The 20,886-nt window shown below is 32.9% G+C and overlaps 1 protein-coding gene across 2 annotated transcripts; it reads left to right on the top strand.

Moving 5' to 3' along the window:
* On the top strand, positions 15,968-18,053 carry LOC109357643 (protein LATERAL ORGAN BOUNDARIES-like). Of its 2 annotated transcripts, none has more exons than XM_019601633.1 (2): positions 15,968-16,345; positions 17,394-18,053. In XM_019601633.1, the coding sequence occupies exon 2, from the start codon at positions 17,399-17,401 to the stop codon at positions 17,954-17,956; it is 558 nt and encodes a 185-aa protein (XP_019457178.1). In that variant the 5' UTR covers positions 15,968-16,345; positions 17,394-17,398; the 3' UTR covers positions 17,957-18,053. The 2 variants fall into 2 exon arrangements, with proteins under 2 accessions (XP_019457178.1, XP_019457169.1); XM_019601624.1 differs by having other exon boundaries at positions 17,389-18,053.

Genomic DNA, 20,886 nt, shown 5'->3' with positions numbered 1-20,886 from the left:
TAGCAAATTAACCTATTGAGCTATCCGGCTTTTGTATGATTGTGTTGTCAGGAACCTTCTTGCAAACCCGTCCTTAAAATGTTAAGACTAATCGCAACATGAGAGCAATGAATGTGACACATGGATTCTTTTCAGAAGCAGGAATAAGAATCTTGTTTGTTGAAAAACACTCAGCCTAGCTACGAGAAACCTTTCAGGTTTTGGTTGGCTTAGCTCTATCTAAGGCTAAGCTAGCAATAGAAGCTATCCCTTATTATTATGCCCGGTTACCCTTATGCCCCTAATCATTAAAGCCTGTTTTACTAATCACTCATTCATTTTAGCTGGTCCTTGGATTGCACTGTGTAACACCTCAGACTTGGGCAAGAGACCCTCTCAACCTATAAATTTATTAAACTTGTTACCCTTTAAATTTAAATATTTTTGCATTATTTTATTCTCGTTAAAGAGAACTTACACTTCTCCCACCCATGATTTTAGAACTTATAGCCATAACTTTCTCTTGTTAAGGCTCCGAGACAAGATATTTCAATAATTGTGGCTGGTAATTCTTCTGGAACAAGGATGTATTGTCCTAAAATATGTTCTAAATTATATCATGTACCAATAAAAATATGTCATATTAATTAAAAAAATTAATATTTATTATTTTTTTATTTTTGTTTCAATAATATTAGTTTGAGACATGATTTAAAACACAGTATAAGACAATATATTTTTATTCATTCTTACTAGGATACATTGATACAAGATAATCGAGATTATTTTTTGTAAGTCTTTCTGTTTTGAAATTACAAGGGGATTTTGAGACACTGAATAAATCCAAACAATCTTTTTCTTGTTCACTATTCATGGATAAAAAGGAATATTATAAACCATTAGGAGCTGGATAATTACACCGCACATACCTGTTAATTATTCGTGAGATAGTAGCCTCAGTCTTGCGCCACACTTTCACAAGTTTGTATAGTAGGAGTTAATAGTGTGTTGGAACATGGTTTGTTGAAAACCATTAATGGAAACTTTTGGGTGTGAAATATAAAAAACACTCAAATCCCACATAGAAGAGTTTTGAAAAAACAACTCTCAAGTCACACATAGACGGATTTTGAAGAAAAAAAGCATCTCCGAAGTCCCACATTGGAGAAATGAGAAACATGAAGAAAAAAATATCATGTTATAAATAGAGGCTTTCTCCCTTCATTTTAACTTGCATCAAGTTGAAGTCATTTCCTCTCCACTTTTCTTTCTCTCCCCTAGTACTTCGCCGACGTATTTCCGGCAACCTTTTCTCCCTTCCTTTAAACGTCTCGTAACTCAGCGAATATGTATTATTTCTTGTCATTTATAATTGTAGCAAGCTAATGGTTACAACATAGTGATTTGGTGAAAAAAGAGGAATATTTACTATTCCAAACATATGAAGATAACGTATTCCTAAATGTTGACAGAAACATGTTTTGTTACATAAAAAAAGTTCTTCTAAAGTCATAATCTCTCCCAGGAATATAATGAAAGGAAAGAGCAGCAACATGACTTGTCGTCCAATCTCATAATTCCTCTGAATTTACATTGCAACACATTCAAGAGGGTGAACTTAAAATTGTTATCCATTTACATGAGTCCCAAAGTAATTACTACTACACTCATTCATATATCAAGAAACTAATTATGTATGTATCTATAGCCATGCAACTTTGGTACATGTAGATTGTATAACGTGGCACGTCCCCAGGTGTAATATCGGATGATGTATGGAATTATGCAATTAAAATTATTTATGGACAAGTAAGGGTTTAAATTATGATCTTTAGTTATAATTGTGACACATGCTTTTTAATTATAATTGTGACAACAATATTGCTGGTAAAGCAGTAGTTAGTTGTTAAGATCTCAAGTTAAAAAATTAGAAATACTCATTATTATTGTTGTTTTTATTTCATTAACCACGTCTTCTCACAATTGTAATGTAACTGTAACCACGCTTAAAATAAGTTATTTTCTTTCTAAAATAATATAATGCAAGTGAAGTTATGGAACAAGGTAGCACATCACTAGTCTGAGTGGCATAGGAGTATGTCCAAATCAAGCTGGGGCAGCAGAAGAATGGTTAATTAGGGTCTGCAACTGCAACACATGGGTCCTAGCATCGGGGAAGGCTCTATGAAAGTGTGGTTGGGGGAGCATGGAGACTGAAAATGATAGTAACAGAGTGTTGGGAAAGTGATAAGGACCAAGTGCAGCTACAACAGTGTCATGGACCACTTCTTTTTTATCTCCAATCTTTCTTTTCTCTCAGTCAAGTGTGAAGTGTAATTGTCTAGTTGAACATGGAATTATTGATTTACTCGCATCTCAAGTCCCAAGGTTTTTCTGTCCTCATGCATTGTAATGTTTTTCTTAATGTTTTCTTCATATTTTATTATAATAAATTAGTAGCTGGTAACGCTTTCAATGATGAGAAAAAAGGAGGTAAAAAGAGTGAAATGAACTTGTGCAGGTGGCACACTAAATTTATTATGAAGAGTTAGGTTCATTGTGAAGTGATTAAACTTTGTGGAAGAGTTAGGTTTATTTTGAAATAGGGCATGCTTTGTTACAAGTACATGAGTCCACATTAATCAGTAAATAAGCAAGTTAAGCTATTTAAGTTATGAAATTCTCTCATTTAATGAATGAAGTATCTAGTTTTTTGGTTGAGTCAAGTCAAAGTAATTGATATTTTGTTTTGGAGTACATTTTATGGAATGTTCAGATCAGCACTTAAATAGGATAATAATGTTATGAGTCCCGTATTTTATTTTTTATTAGCAAACAAAATAAGTTTACTAAAAGTGTTACCAGAATCTCTACATTAGTTCAAAAGTCCGTTGTATATAGGGATGACAAAAAAACTCGTATCTGTGGTATTCACCGGTAAAATCCATATAGGCATGGGTACATGTCATAAACAGGTACCTGCGGGTATTATAAACGAGTTTTTAAAAATACCCGTAGTACATACGGGCGGGTACGGGTATTATAGTACCAGTGCTTGCGGGTACTCGTTATTTATATGGTTAATATATTATATTTAATTAAAATAAAAAGTACATTATTCTAACCTTCATTACACTATGTATATTTTTTCTTTTACTTTGTTGTTTATATATTTTATTGAGTTTGATAGTGAAACACCCTACAAATATTATTACAGGTATAGAAACACACATGTTTTACAAAGAAAATATATATTTTTTGTTAAGGAAATGAGAATAAAAAATTACACAAATAGAAAACCCCAATAAATTTAGCCTTTTTGTCAAATATTCAATCAAAATGTACAAAAATAATTAAGTTTCATCTTATTTGAAAAATAGTAGAAGTAAAAAATTAAAAATTCATTTATAATATAGGAAACCCGCCGGTACCCAGAAATACCACAAATACTCGCACACGGGTACCCATACAGGTGCGGACGGGTATGAGTAATGTTCTCTTATTTTAAAACGGGTAAAGGTAAGCTACTATCTGTGTCAGTCCGTGCCCATTGTTATCCCTAGTTGTACACTGTCTTCTACAATCAGATGGATATGGGTGAAAAGTGATTTTATTTGTTGTAAATAAAATTACTATTTGTGCTGAGTTGTTATCATCCGCTAGTCATATTTGACGTTCTCTTTAGGAGTAGATTTGATAGATAAAATCATGTTAGGTAAATGAAGTATATATGTTGATCTAGTGATGTAAAGGTTCATTAGATCTCCGAATAAATCAAAAGGTTAAGAGTTCAATTCCTAAAATGATACTTATTAAGAGGTAGTCACGTATCATAAAAGAGATTAGTTCCTTACTCATAGGATGATGAGATATATTTGATAATACAAACAAAAAAATGGGCATGTATACATGTTAGTAACAATATCACAAGTAAGCTAGATTAGCACTCTTTTTAAATTTGTCACTTTCCGTCATATAATTATATCCTAAAACTGAAAGTAATCTACCTGCCATATATCAAAGTAGGGTTCGTGAATATGGTATCGACATGTAACTAATTATCCTGATTAATTTTCAAGCCCACAAAGAAAAAGTCTTTCGGTACAAAGTTAGCTACAAATTGCAGTTATGCCTAGCATCCTAGCCAATCGATTAAACCACAATTATACTAGCATCAAAATGGGGCATTCCATATAATAATTTACTTTTATTTTCTGTTCTTTTATTAGTGGGGAGGGGGCCCTATGAAAAGGGTTAGTGGGGCATAAGGAAAAAGAAAACCCTCAATGAAGGTATATAATTTGTATGGGCTATTATGCTTTGACTTCCCCATTAGGAGTGCATATGATACTATACCCCAATTAATACAATATAATATTCAGTAATCTGTAATCATAAGAGAAATAAGATTTCCACTTTTAGTGAGACAAATAATTTTTAAATAACCACCTACTTTTGAAGGACCATTATCTTTAAATCATTACTCTCTTTCAATTTGCTACTTTAACTTTTCTTGTTTCATTTTGGCCTTATCAGCATATTTTATAAAATTCTCTTAATTTTTAACTAAATTTTACAATTTTTATATCATTGAGTTCATAATGAAATGATCTACAAAATTCTTCAATAGTTTTTTTTGAAACTGTACCATTTAAAAGTGCATTTTATGTTTAAGTAATTGAAAAACTCATATGACTCGTTTGTTAACATAAATAGCTTAAAGGACCATCTTGAAAACAAAAAGTAGTGTAAAGGACTTATTTGAAAAAAAATATGAAAACCAATTTGAAAAAATTAGAGTAGCCACTAGTTTTGTCTATCTTTAGTTAATTGTTGTATCGAGAGTAAAAACCGATGCTACTAATCACTATGTTTCTTTTTATACAGAAAAATAGAAAGGAGTCAAGTGATGGTGATAGCAGTATATATCTTTTTCTGGTATGTAGATTAAGAAGCTCTTTTCTGTTACTATATGTTAATCTAAATATACAAGTCTCTATCTTGTCAACTCTATTACCACACACACACACATGAGACGAATGGTATCATATGTTGGTAAATGGTAAAGATTTATAGATAAAAAATATTATATTTATTTTTGGTAAAAAAAAGATATATATTGGTAAAGAGTTATGTCTATCAATGAAAAACCAAAGCAAAATTTGAATGGTAATTTCTTAATTTCAGTTACTGTAAATGAATTTATTTAGAAGAGACAAATTTGTCTTTTAAATAATTTTTGTGATTAAACATCTCTTCTAATTAAATTGCAGGTTACACTTAGAAGCCTAGTTTACATTTATAACATTTGACTGAAAACTAAAACACCTAATTATAATAACTTTATAATATATCATGCACTAGTGTGTTGAGTCTACAACTTTAGATATTAGAAATTCCTACAAAATAATTACATTTCCATAAAGAATAAGACTATAATTTTTTTATCTCATTATGTTTTGATACCTCTTCAAAATTGTGAACTTTCTGGAGTCATCTTTTTATTGCAAAGTTAGAGAAACAAAAGCAATGCGTAGGAAAATGAAATAAACCTCATCCAAAATGCTTAATTTTGTGTTATTGGATATGGAGAAATTAAAGAGATTGAAGAATCACAGGTCAACTCAAAAGAGAGTCAATAATATCCCAAGACACAAATCTTATTTATATATATTAGAAATCCAGAAGTAAGATAAAAAACCTGTATCCCTTTCATTGAATGAATAGTATTGAATGATACTAAATTGAGTTGAATCAAATAGAATTACAAAAAAATTAACTAAATTATTATATAAAAAATATAAGAGACTTAAATTTACATAACTCCTAGCTAACTAAACTATTTTACACATGTTTTAATCATGAAAATTGAATTTAAAATAATTACTTATTATGCAAGATAAGTTGGCTTGAACTAACTATTAGTCCAATACAATATAACCAAAATATATTTCAACAATATAAAAAAAATTTTTGTTCTTTTGTAGAATTCCAAATATTGTCAAAATTTACATCAGTGTTGTGAAACCCGAGCCGGACGTCAAACCGGCAGAGGTCCCGTATTAGGTTTAAACGGTTAAACCGTCCGGTCTGAGCGGGTGATTTCGTACATAATTAATAATTTTTATTTATAAATATATAGTTATATATAAATGTAAAACTTTATATAATTAATAATTATGTATAATTACATGAAATAATACCTCTTTATCTTTTTTTGGACCGTACTAAAACAAAATATTAGAACATTGTCCCATTTTTTTTTATTTTTAAGTGAGCCGTCCGGTTTACTTCCCGGGTTAATCCGGTTTAACCGGGTTTAACATGGTCGGACCGGATTTTTTCCGGTTCAAAGCGGTCCAACTCTCATTCGGTTAAGACGGCAAACCAGAGCCGTTTTCAAGTCCGGTCAGCGGTCAGACCGGTCGGACCGTCCGGTCCGGTCCGGTTTCAACAACACTGATTTACATCTTTGAAGTTTAAAGATTGTTGTGTGCTAGAAAAGTGGGAGGGATTTGTTAGAGATGATGAAGCCATGACATTATATCATTAATAAAATTATATTATTTGGACTGACAAAATTCAAAAAGAGATTGACCCTTTGAATTATTTCGGTTGGAATAATTTGAAAAGAGGAAATGAAATTAAAAACGAAGATTAAATGAGATACTACTATAAATGGAGAAATCAACGATTTTTTATATGGGAAAGTTGGAAGGGTAAAATGGTCAGAGAATATAAATTTAAACATAAATGTCAAGCCTAAAATGAACATATTTAAATATGCCCATAACATTATGTGTAAATTCCTTATATGAGTTTTGTTTGGCTATGATAATATAGATATATATAAACATTAGATAATCACATTCCATAATTTTACAGTTGTTAGGCTATGATGAGCATCCCAAAATTCATAGTAGCCCCTCTTACTTTTTTTGTATGGCAAATTTACATACTTGGTACACCTTGATTGAAAAATTACAATCTTGATATACCTTAAAAATTAATTATGGAAATGGTACATTTATAAAACTCGGGAATATGATTATCGAGTTTTGTCTTTTTCCTTTTTTTGACAATGTAACTCGGTTAGCCCAACATAGACTCTCTTTTTTTATTTATGTAACTGGACATTAAGATCGTATAGTTTAATTTTTTTTCTCACTCCATAACTGGCACTTCAAATGAAGAGTTTCAATATTTTTATATAATTGGCAATGACATTACCAGAGTTTGGTGGAATATTTGTGTTTTTATTTTTTAATGTAGTTGGCAATGTGATTGCCAAGTTCTGTTAATATATTTTATATAAAATCAGTGCTGGTATTTATTGAGTGAAAGTGTCTATATTGCTAGCAATGATAATTCCTTTTTGACTAGTAAAAGTAATCTGTAAGCAATAAAGAACTTGTGTTTTAGTCATGTAAGGATTTGTTTAATGCTTTCGATGGAATGTTAGCTTTGCATTTGGCTCTAATTTTTCCTTCATTGTTATTTGATTAAAATATACTCTAAGTTGATTAATTCTTTTAATAGGATACTTAGAGCTAAATGATTGTTTAGAAAAACTTAAGTTGTGACTAAACATAATGAACTCGTTTAATATATATAAATGTCTAGTGAGAATGAAAATGGGAAAAGGAGAGTGGACCTTAGTTCAGAGAGGAAGAAAATGGGAAAATAGGTCTAGGAGGGCTTTGTCTCCTTCATTTTCTCGCAGGGAGCCTTATCATAATTCTTTTAAGCCAATAGGGTACCTGAAAGCTTTACATAATAATTAAGTTAATTTCTTTTTCACTAATTTCCCTGACAGTCATGGCATAGAAGAGATGTGATGGTTTCTCCAAAATGGAGAAGGGTGGGTGACTTGATTATTCCAAAGAAAAAGGATAAAAGGGGGAAAAGATTTGTTTTGTCAGGTTTAAGGATGTTGAGGATGGAAGGAATTTAGAAAGTGTTATGGACAATGTATGGATTGGAGAATATAAGATTGGTATCAACGAGCCTATATTCAGTAGAGAAGATGGGCATTTTTTTTCAAATGATAAGACTAAGGTTTGGAAGTCGATCCAATATCAGAAGCATAGAATAGAATCTTGTTTAAAGGAGATTCCTAGAACATCTTTCTCTGGGAGATCGTGGAAGTAGGTTGTAAGTAATGGAGCGGCTAACATTAAAGTTATTGAACCATCAATGGATAAGGAGATAGTTATTAACGTCTCTGAAAACTCTGGAGCAACCAATGATAAGTGTTTTGAGGGAGAGCTACACAAAGCAGAGGATGGATTTAGAGTGAAAGAGATTCTTGCCCAAGAAGGCATATTTGACATCCAAGCTACATTCATGGGTGGGAACTTGGTGCTGCTGAAAGGAGTCGGGAAGATGGAGGTGGTGGAGGTGCTTTGCAAGGAAGAAGGATGGTTTAACAACTTCTTTAAGGTGATCCGAAAATGGTCTCCTTTGGAGATTGTAAAAGAATGTCTAGTGTGGATTCGCTGTTCGGGCATTCCGTTGCATGTTTGGTCTGAAGAATTCTTCAAGAAGTTGGGGGAGAGCAAGGGCAATTCATAAGTGTTGAGGAGAATAATAGACTTATGAAAAGATTAGACTGTGGTTGATTCTTGATGGCTACAGATTCTGCAGAAGAAAATAACCTTAGCCAAAGGGTCAAAGTTGGGCAGCTTGTTTTTGATGTTTTAATGAAAGATTAATCTCCCTTAGCCCTTGAGATTCTTCAGTGCCTTAATAGCAGGGATACCATTGTGGATCAAGTGTCTGATGCCCAACATTCTGATGAAGGTGAACAGTGGGTGAATGACCATTTCGATTGGGGCGAAGGATATGTTCCTGGCGATGGAGGAGATGATGTGGATGGTGAATCGGAAAGAGAAAAACAACAAGGACAATTGCTCAGAGGTTGATTGTGACACCTTGGTTCCTGATCCGTTGAGTGTGGCAGACGGCCTAGAGGTGGTGGTTGATTCTTTTATGGGATTGGAAAGGTCTCAGATTGGTCTTTCAAAAAGTGTGAAGGAGACTAGCTCAAAAAAGGAGAAGAAAGAGGCTAGTAGTGCTTCAAAGGTGCTGCAGCTTTTGGAAAAAGTGTCAAATAAGGTTGTCGACACTAAGAAGGTATTGTTGAAAGAGAAGGTGTCGTGTATGGATGAAGAAATTGTAGGTTTTCAAGGGTTGGTTTTAGGGCCTTCAAAAGTTTCAAACCGGCCCAAACGTAGGAAGAAAAATAATAAACGTTTTTCCTCACCCCCCTAGCACGTGACCATACGACTCATCTAAATGGGGAGGCCCATTTGGACTCCTATTTTTATTCAGGAACAACCCATTTATCACTTGCCCAGTCTTCCTTGTCACGTGGACAAATTCTAATAGACGAAAAAAATTGTGCTCTCAATCCATCTCATACAATGGATCAAAGTGTCTTGAAAAAAAGAGAACCTCTAAAGTTTGCTCAAAATTTCTTCAGTATGCCTTACCTCTCCGAAAAGTTAATGCAAAGAGGAGAAAAAAGCAAAGTCAAAAGTTGAGTAATAATTCTGCTCTTGGGGATCAGTTAGTTTCATTGTCGGCCTCTAGTTCTCAATACAATTCTGATGGATCTCAATTGGATAGAAATAGGTTGACGAGTTTGGATCCAACAATCAGTAATTCTATTTCTGATTCTAATGTTATGATGGCTAATAGACGACACTTTAAAGAAGGGGAATTGGTGGCTGTAAAAATTTGGGAGATCAACAAGAGGATTGAAGTGTCCTATGAAGGGGATGAAGAAATCATATTGAGGAGAATTGTGGAGGTAGAGAAAAGGGATAGGGATAGTGTGGTTGAGCCTGTCCAAGGGGAAAACTCTGGTAATCAATGATTTGTTCTTATCTAAATGTTAGAGGATTGGGGAATAAGGTCAAGAGGAGAGGGGTTCAGAACATGATTCATCATTTTGGTGTGGATTTTATTGGAATCCAAGAAATGAAGCTAGAGGTGTGTGATGAGAAGTTGTGCTTAAGCTTGTGGGGCAACAAGGAGTTTGAGTGGTATTTTAACCCGGCGTCTGGGAAAACGGGAGGTATTCTCAGCATATGGAATAAAACTAAATTCATCAAAAGTAACATTTTTCGTGGCAATGGGTTCTTTGCTGTCCAAGGAGTCTGGTCTGCAGGTTAGTGTTCGTGTTGCATAATGAATATTTATTCTTCCTGTTTTTTCAATCAAAAAATATTGTTATGGGAGAATTTAATTGCTCTGAAAAGAAATCTGGGAGATGGTTTGTGGTGTTTTCTTGGTGATTTTAATTTAGTCACTTCTAGTTCCGAAAGACGAGGAGGTTCCGGAGTGGAGAATAGTAGAGAAATCCAGTGTTTCAATGATTGGATAAGAGAAATGGAGCTTATTGATCTTCCTCTTATTGGGAGAAAGTTTACTTGGTATCAACCGAGTGGTAGAGCTATGAGTAGACTGGACAAGTTTCTTTTATCTTCCAAGTGGTTGTCCTTATGGCCTGATGCTTCACAATGGGCTATTAACAGGGACATTTCTAATCATTGTCCTATTCTTCTCAAGTATAAGAAGGTGATTAAAGGTCCTTTGCCTTTTAAATTCAATAAATGTTGGATTCTTGATAATAGTTTTCTACATTTGATCAAAAACATATGGTCAGATTCTGAAGTCTCGGGGTAGGTTGCGTTTGTAGTAAAGGAGAAGTTGAAGTGCTTGAAATAGGTTATTAAAATTTGGAATAAAAAGTTTTTTGGTCATTTGGATCATAAATTGGGAAGTCGTACTTCTGAAATTCAAAAGATTGATCTGGTAGGAGAGAGCACATCATTAAGTGAGGAACAATTATCTTCAAGGAAGAATTTTCTTGCAGATTGGTGATGGAAAGTTGCTAACTGGAAGGAAAACCTTCTTTATCAGAAAGCTAGAAGTCAGTGGTTGAAGTGTTGTGGGGATGTTAACTCTTCTTATTTCCATGCTTGCATTAACAGTAGAAGAAGGAGGAATCAAATTATGGGAATTTGGGTTCATGGTGATTGGTGTGAAGAAGAGTCTCTTACTGTTAGGGGGTCTCTAATCACTTTAAGAACAGGTTCCGCAAAGAGTCTCAGGTTGTTCCCTCTTTAAATGGAGTGATTTTTAACAGTTTGTCCCAGTTGCAGGTGGATTCTATTAGTGAGGTGTTTTCGGAAGATAAGATTAAAGGCGCTGTCTGGAGTTGTGCAGATGATAAGAGTCTCGGTCCGAATGGTTTTAACCTAAAAAAATTTCAGGAATATTGGGAGATTGTTAAGCTTGAAGTGGTTGCTTTTATTCAAGAGTTTTATGTGAATTGCAAGCTTCCGAAAGGGTTGAACTCTTCCTTCATTATGTTGATTCCGAAGATTAAATCTCCTAACAAGATTACAAATTTTAGGCTTATTTCACTTGTGGGTTTCCTGTATAAAATTCTTTTTAAAGTCTTAGCAGGAAGGTTGAAGAGGGTTATGGATTCAATTATTTCCTCTTCGCAGTCCACTTTCATCCATGGAAGAAATATCCTTCATGCTACAGTGATCATGAACGAGTTAATCCATTCAGCTAAAAAGGATAGGGAGGGTTGTCTTGTGCTCAAAGTGGACTTTGAAAAAGCTTACGATTCCGTAAGTTGAGAGTTTCTTGATTATATGTTGTTCATATTTGGTTTTCCTAGTATATGGAGGAAATGGATTAAGGCTTGCTTATCTTCTACGAAAACGTCTGTGTTAATTAACGGATTGCCTTCTCCGTAATTTTTGTGACTAAAGGCATCCGTCAAGGGGACCCGATGGCTCCTTTTTTATTCCTTATGGTGGCGGAAGTTTTTGCAGGGCTAGTTAGATCAGCAAAGAGCATTGGGTTGTTTGAAGGCTTTAAAATTGGTAGATATGGTGTTGAGGTGACAGACTTGCAATTTGCGGATGATACTACTATCCTTGTGTGCAAGCCAAATGCAATTAACCTTTGAAGTATTAAAAGCATTTTGAGATGTTTTGAGTTGGTCTCTAGTTTAAAAGTAAATGCTCATAAAAGTTCGTTGATGGGAATCCAAACTCCTAGATCTTTCTTACTTTCGGCGACTCATTTTATTTCGTGTAGATTGGGTAGCATTCCATTCACATACCTTGGTATTCCTGTTGGTGCAAATCCATCAAACTATTCAACTTGGCGGACCGTGATTGACTCGGTGTCGAGACGATTGGCGAGCAAGAAGTGTAAGCATATTTCTTTTAGTGGTAGAGTGGTTCTTATTAATTCAGTTCTGGCTAATGTTTCTATTTATCTCTTCTCTCTTTATAAGGCTCTGAAGAAGGTTATTAATAAACTTATTAGCCTTCAGAGGAGATTCTTATGGGGTAATAAAGGAGGCGGGATTGGAATTGCTTAGGTGGCTTAGACTCAGGTTTGTAAACCTAAGTATCTTGGTGGTTTGCTCTTGCTTTGAATAGACATGTGCTAGTCTCAGATTGTGGGGTCTGGATCAACAGCCAGTGGAATTGGAATGTTCTTTGGAGGAGAAGGTTGTTTGATTGGGAGGAAAATTCAGTCAGTTCTTTGTATCACCTGATTGCTTCTCATTCCTGTAGAAGAGATGGTGTAGATACTTGGAAATGGAGTTTAGATAACTCAAGAAGGTATGTGGTTAAAAAAAGTTTACTTGGCTCAAATTAATGTCCAACAAAATGAGGTTGGTTGTCTTCTTAATAAAAGTTGGATTAATTGTGCTTGTTCAAAGGTGTGTTGTTTTGTTTGGAAAACTCTGTGTGGTAGAATTGCAACTAAGGAGGAGTTATTTAAGAGAAGAATTATTCATAGTGTTGATGAGTTAAATTGTGTTTTGTGTTTGAATCATTCTAAATCTCTTGATCATTTGCTTTTGTCTTGCTCTTTTGCTTCCTCTGTCTGGAGTGGTTTTTATGCTTGGTTGTAGATTCCGTTTGTGTTGCAGCATAGTACTGTTGGGGAGCTGTTTAGTTATCATGAATCATTATGCAAGAATTCAAAAGGAAGACAATTATGGAGAATGTTGTGGTTTACCGTGATTTGGTCCATTTGGTTAATGCGGGACAACTCCATGTTTTCGGCTAAGGAGGTTAGTTTTGTGCAAATTATGGACTTGATTCAGGTTAGATCGTGGTCTTTGTTTGCTTCGAGCACTAATCAAAATCCATTCATCTTTGCTCAGTGGTGCACGAATTCGAAATGTTGCATTTTTTAATGTGTTTTCTACCTTTTGTTGTTTTGTAGTCCCTTCAATTTTCGGGTTGGCACTCCTTGTGCCGCTTTAATACAAATCTTTGCTTATCAAAAGAAAAGATGTCTAGTGAGAATAATGTTTTGTTGATGCTCATATTAGATTAGTTAGATGCCTTAATTTTATAAACATTTTGTTGTTCATTATTTAAGCATCATACTATATTTTTTATTTAATTTAATGCTATAATGACATTTTATTTCTCTCCTTCACCTTCATATATTGTATGTTTAAATTTAAAATAAAACAAAGCAAATAAGATATATAGCAGGTTGATTATTTTAAATATGATACTGAGAGCCAACAAATATTATCTGTCATCAAATTTTCCTTTCTCATGTCCCTAACGATCAAGCTTTATAAAATAATATAAAACATTAATTTTTCTTTTTATAATTTTTCTTTTTAATTAAATGAGTCTTTCTAAGTCTGAGACACAAAATGAAATATGAATAAGAGCATGTGATTCCATCCAAAAATCACATGATTGGCATTATGAATGTTAATTATTAAATCTAATTTTAAAAAAATATTAACAGGGACTTGAGAAAAAAATACATTAAAAAACAAAAACATACATCTTCCATTCGGTAATGTCACTACCCATTTTTTTTAAAAATATTCAAACTCTCCACTTGAAGTGCCGATTATTATGGAGTGAGAAAAAAAAGTAACTCTACAATTCTAATATCGTGTTATATAAAGAAAAAGAGAGAATCTATATTGGGGTGGCCAAATTACATTGTGTAAAGAGAAAAAGACCAAACTCAGTAACCATGTCCCAAGTTTTATATATATTGTCTTGCACCATTTCCATAATTAATTTTAAAGGTGTACCAAAATTATAATTTTTCAGTACATGAAGTAAGTAAATTTGCCTTTTTTTTACACAGACATATGTTCACTTCAATCGTACCTAGTCAAGGTGATCTTGGAGAGCCAAATTAAAACGCTTCATTTGCTCATTCAAATAAAAAAGATTTTTCAAAAGAAGAATTAATTATAAAAAATTTGTGGCATTAACATATAGACACCAACAATTGGCATATGAAGCTGAAAAGAGTAGCCGCAGCAATTGAAATTTGACCTTAGGAGTTTCAAGCCTTCAACTTCAACAGCATTTATTAACATATATACGAAAAGATTCATCACTATTGATATGGAAATATATTTTCTGGCTTCACTAGACTGCAACAGAGAACATACCAGTGACTTAAATTGGTAGAAGAGCTGCATCTTTTATTAGTGTCATACCGTCATGTTCTCTCAAAACTCGACCATCAACGTAAATTATGTTCCATAACCACTTCAGTATGAAATTTATCCGTATAAGGAAATGGGTTTATTCCATTTCCAATTTCTAGCAGATATATGAAACTTAATTCAATGGGTAAAATGTCTTTAGTAACTAAATCTTTTTCATATATTCGACTGAGATCCAACTCTTAACATTAAGAAACACAGTATAATATGTGGAATAGTGCTTATTAGATTTAGTTATTATAGAAATCCATTAGATGACTACTTTAAAATGGTTATAAATACATAGAGAAAAGACCAATATTGGTTAGCATACATGTGGTTTTTTACTTCTTTGTTATCTATAATTCACAAAACAACATTTTCATGGATTGAAATTGAAATCTTTATTTTAAGTCAGAATAATTTCACCAATTGATGTATGCCCTTGTTAGTTTTTATACTTTAAATACAAGAAATAAATAGGATATAACCTGAGATTCATAGCATCATATGAGCATAATTAAATATTGGATTTAATACGGAGTAAATATTTTTTACATTGTCAACAAATCATTTATCATTCATATATTAATTATCATTGACTCTCAAACAAAAGTAATATAAATCAATCTAAATAATATATGTAAAAAACTTTACACTAATAATGCATAGATTTTAAATTCTTAAATATTATTGACACATATGGATGTTGAATTTATGTAGATGTCATATTCAGAATATTCTAATCTCAGTGAATCATCTTCGTTCCTAGCTACTTCAATATAAATAATTATGTATACTTATATCATTCTATATAACTAAGTGGTGAGGGCTAATTATATACTTTAAATGACTCTCATAATACCATACAAACTATAAGTATTATTCTGATTTTCTACAGTATCATCATTGTTTAGGGCCAATAAGAGTCCAACTTATCTCTAACTTTCTGGTGTGAAAGATGGTCGTACGTACACATGACTGTTACCTTTTACGTCCTTGTACAACACTGCAGTATAAGCATTTAGTTGCTGTCAAAATTTGAACGTCACGGTGTTAATAATTATCAATTTCATTTTCCTCAATTATATAACTGACATTTTTCCTTCTTTTGTATATACTTTTCCGGTTAGAATTATTTATTAACCCTTTTCCTCAAACCCTCAAGCTATTTCAAAGAAGGTAGTAGTAAAATAACTTTTATTGTAACATATTCATTTGATTACTATTCTTAGTGAGGATTTACAGATACCTTATGAATCTACTTAGCTTCTTCTTATCATTGCCAATAAATCTGAAGAATGAATAATACATTAAGATGTATGAAATTAAAATAATCCATACACATGATCATTGCAGAAGGCCCTTTACATGTTTTAAAAATTACGTTTGAAGTTTTTCCCAAAAATATAAAAGAAATATATAGATGAGTTAGAGGGATTGAGAATGGGAGACATGGCCACATTCCTGATATTATTATTAGATTAGATGCAAGGTCATAGTCATTCTTTCTAGTGTACCTCCATTTATTACCTTTGTCTTTTGCTCCCATTCCTTCTCCATCCACTCAATGTTGTTTTCTCTACTATCACCTTTTCCCACTTAATTATCAGCTTTCTTCCCTCTTTCTCTTTTCCTATATCTTTGTCCTTCTCTCACTCAGTGCTGCTCATCTAATTAGGGTTTCCTCTTTAGGGGTGCTCCTCTTGTAACAAATCTGAGACTTATACATCTTATTAGCTTAGCCTACTTTGTCTTAGGGAAAAAAAGAGCAGCTTCTGAAGTGAAAAAGGTACTGCCCTTTTAGTTCATCTGATCCAAAGAAACCTACAACACAAACAGGTAAAATCATGTTCATGTAGAGCTAGCTTCCTTCTTGGCTATTTAGTTCTTTTCTATGTTTTTGACTTGTTTCTGTCAAGTAAAAAAGTAACGGCTGATATACAAAATGGGTCCTTTTTTTAGGGCTTTTCCATTTTTATGTTTTCTTTTATGTAGCTATGAAATATATAATCATGGCTTGTTGCAGCAGCCAGATCCCTGGCTCAACTGATTTAATTTCAGAAGGAAATTATGAGTTTGTACTTACTTGATCATGCAGCTGAATTCTTCCGGAGGAAGAAAGACAAATAATATTTGTTCTTGTCTGGACTAGCTGGTGTGTGGATGTTTCCCAATAGGGAATTAATGAAGAAAAAGAAGAAAACAAACTGTTCAGAAACTAAACCAAAGCACAAATTCAGATCAAAACTTTGCAGCAGTTTTTCATGTTTAAAAATAGAATTTTTTGCTTGTTCTTTTATCATGAATTGGAAAATGAAGAGAGAAAGGAAATAAGTGTTTGATATAAAAAAACAACAAAAAAACTATGTATATTTATGAAAGGTTGCTAAAGAAGAAGCATAATGTCATAAATATATGTAATTGTTAAATAAGTCTCCTATGACTCATTGTCTTAGGATTTATATACTTGTTGTTAACAATATATTTATTCTAGAAAGTGAAAACTAATTCTTAAATTATTAAGCAAATAAAAATAGCTATAATCTATAAGGGATTGATAAAGGCCTTGATTCCAATTTTAAATCTCTACAAATTAAGGTTTTTCTAATTGGGTTGTAGTATTATGGTGTTATGATGATATATGATTTGATACCCTAGTTTTTTTGCTTTTTTATCAACAACAAAAAAATTTATTAAAGATTTTGATACCCTAGTAAAACTATCCCTGCATCCACATTTCATAAGCTATCATTGATGCTCATTCATTTCCACCTTTGATATAAGAAAATTGAACTAAAGCTACTTAGCTTACTCAAGAACATGACATATATAGAATGATTTTTTATATAAAAAATTACTTTTATGTCAATCTTTCTATGCAGTGCAAGAAAAATGGCATCATCCAGCTCTTACAATTCTCCCTGTGCTGCCTGCAAATTCTTGAGGAGGAAATGCATGCCAGGATGCATCTTTGCGCCTTACTTCCCACCAGAAGAGCCTCAAAAATTTGCTAATGTCCACAAAATCTTTGGTGCTAGCAATGTCACAAAGCTCCTTAATGAACTCCTTCCTCACCAGAGAGAGGATGCAGTGAATTCCCTTGCCTATGAAGCAGAGGCTCGTGTGAGGGACCCAGTTTATGGCTGCGTTGGTGCCATTTCATTCCTCCAGAGACAAGTTCAGAGGCTCCAGAAGGAGCTTGATGCTGCAAATGCTGATTTGCTTCGCTATTCTTTCAGTGACATTCCTTCTGCAGCAATTTCTGTTCCTCCAGGACTTACTTCTCTTCAACAAATTCCACAAAGGGGGTTCAGTGCAAGAATTGGTAATGAAGGAAGTGGATTTTATCTCCAAACTCCAAATACTGCTTATTCTTTTCCTTATTCTCTTCCTTGGAATGATAACTTTCCAGAGGACATAAGTGAGGGTGGAGGAGGAGGTAATTTGTGAATTAAGTTTGAAGCATTACCCTTCTTCTAGGGTTTATGCTTCTTGAGGCATGGCTTCCATATTATAATGGCATTCTGATACTATATATATATATATATATTTATCTAAGTTATTGACTCTGGTAATGTAATGTAGCATTACTTGGACTCTACCATGTATTTTTATTTGGTGATTTTAATTTCTTTTCTAGGTGATGAGCATGCGTGTGTTGTTTAGACCTTACTAGGAACATTAGGTAGTCTTTAATTTCTTTAGATCCTAAAATAAGTCGATAGAACATGCATAGTGTAATGTATGGCTATTAGACCTCTTATTATGTATTATTCAGTGCAACTACTCTAGGCCATGTGCAATGTAAAGCTGAATTAAGTAGCATTCTCTGTCATTGTTTATGATTAAGAATTTTAATAAGTGAGCCACAACATTACCTGATTCTGAAACCTAACTCTACTCTCCATAGTTTAGACTCGACGCTTGGTCCTACTTACCCTATATATTTCTGCCTCTTTTCGCTACTTAATTTGCATTTATTTATGAGCAGACCTTTACTCTTATTCTATGTTTCTACTCCTTTTAGTTACCTAACTCATTTGACGTGCTGATTTGAATATTGTTTTTCTTTCTTAATTAAACTTCATTATTTGAATACCCAAATTAGACACCTTAGTTACCTGATATCTTTTTCTTATTTATATGTAGCACATTAACACCAACTTGAAATATATGATTTCTAAGCTAAATATTCAAAAAACATTTTTCCTGTTTAATTAACCGACTTTGTAAATTAGCCCAATCTTGTCATAATATATTTTGCCTTAGCTTCACTCCTAGTATTTATTAATAGGCTAAGCCGCTAAGGCAATACCCTTGTATCCCTTTTAAAAGACTGGCTTATAAACATAATAGTAGTTTACCCAGCACCCTTGTGTTCCTTTTCATTTAAATAGATTCTTTGCTTAGCAAAAAAAGTTTAAACCAGAAATCAGGAGGGAGAAAGAGTTAATTACTGTCATAATCACAGACACACAAACATGATATATCATATAAGCTTCAGTTCCTCTAGCTACTCTCATAATCCAACAACTTCTTATTGCTAGCTATTATCTTTTAATTTTAGGGACACTTTAGGCATTGGGCACTGTGTTCTCTGAACTCAATAACCAGGAAAAACGAGCAGTGTTTTTCTGAACTTATGTTCCTACTGCAATAATCCAAACTGGTTTGAAATGTAGTTTTCAACACGTACTAAGAAACAGGTGGGGTGATGAATATCTCGGTCTAAAGTTTAAGGTCTTCCCGTGAGACTGAGCTAGGGTAGCTTCACTCCTTCATCATCATTACTTTAATTAATAAACAAATATCTGAAATAGTGAGGACACAGTCACTGTCCTCGTTGTATCCAATTAACACATGATGATAAAGCAGTATAGTTGTTGTTCATCCTTAGGGTTTTCAGCTTTTTCTCTCTATGTTTAGTTTTTTTGTTCTTTATTTCCTTTCCAATCGAAACAGTTACTATCTACCACCAAGACTAATGCAGTGAAACTGTTTGACCCTCTCTCATAGATCATAGACTGCATGCATCTACATATATTGACAACCACTTGCAAGCTTCTACTGCTTCCTTTTCTAAATGAATAAATGTATTTTTAGACACCGGTAGATCTAGGACCCTATAAATATAATAGTGTACAAGATATAGTGGACGATCCAAAATATGTTAGAATAGAATGACATGAGTGTAATTTTATATAATTATAAGTTCAACAATTATTAACTATAAGACTAATGTGTATATACAATTTTTTAGGGTGTTTATGTCTACTGTTTCTAAGAAATTAACTTTTTTCTTATTTTTATTTCTTTATAGAAAATTAAGAAGCAAAAATATTAATGATTGTGATATGTTATTACAACTTTAACTTACCTAATTAATATATGAAATAAGGAGTAGTAAAGAATTTTTGTACATATATATTACATAAATTTAATGTGAAAAAACATATTTTTGTACATATATATTAATTATAGTTTTTTAATGTGCGGTAGTAGCTTAAAACTGTTAAATATGAATAATAATTAAATCATTTTTTAAGCCTGATTGTTATAGATATACAAATCTTTTTATTAACCGATTTACAACAAAACATTGATTTAGTAATTTAAGGTCCCACTAGATTTTACGGATGACCAAAAAGGTTTAGGATTTAATTCTGGTGCAACGATACTTGTTAAGAGGAAGAGTCACACCCCCAAAAAAAGATTAGTTTTTTACTCATCCGGTGGGGACATATTTGTTGTCAAAAAATTAACTTTACTTAGAGCACCATAATGGTAACAAAAAAATAGTTCTTAACGAAATAAACACGTTCTTTGTCTAAGTTCACCATTGGAGATGAGTCTTTCTTGTTCTTATTTTGCAACGGCAAACTAAATAAGCCTTACTTTTATGAGTCAATGTTAAAAAATGAAAAAAATTGTTACAAAGAGAGAAATATAAATGTAGAGTAGGTTTGTGGAGTTCATTTAAAAACTGGAATAAAATTGCACCATTAAAAGTGATTTTGGTTTGCTTAAAAAATATAAACAAATATAAAATAGGGATCCATTTACACTATTATGATGCTCTTCCATGAAGGATAGTTTGCAATTTGACTGGCAAACATATGAACCGGTGCTAGTAGGGTGAGAATCCCAGAAATTATGAGGTGAGTTCCATGAAGAAATGATGATCCTTATTTTCATCGATGATATCATCCTCTCTCTTATTTATGAATGCAATATTATGAGTATAAGTACAGAGCTAAATGATGTATCTGTTTCTCCCTTTCAGTTTTGTCAGTCACTTTTACTACTCTCTCTATCAGCAGACACTGTTACAGAGACTGTTACACTAATAATAATCAAGAAAAGTCAGAAACTCAGAATCG

Source organism: Lupinus angustifolius, chromosome LG01, assembly GCF_001865875.1.
Source record: "Lupinus angustifolius cultivar Tanjil chromosome LG01, LupAngTanjil_v1.0, whole genome shotgun sequence".
NCBI classification, from domain to species: Eukaryota; Viridiplantae; Streptophyta; class Magnoliopsida; order Fabales; family Fabaceae; genus Lupinus; species Lupinus angustifolius.
The sequence above is the reverse complement of the archived record's forward strand: the minus strand, read 5'-3'. Positions and strand labels throughout refer to the sequence as shown.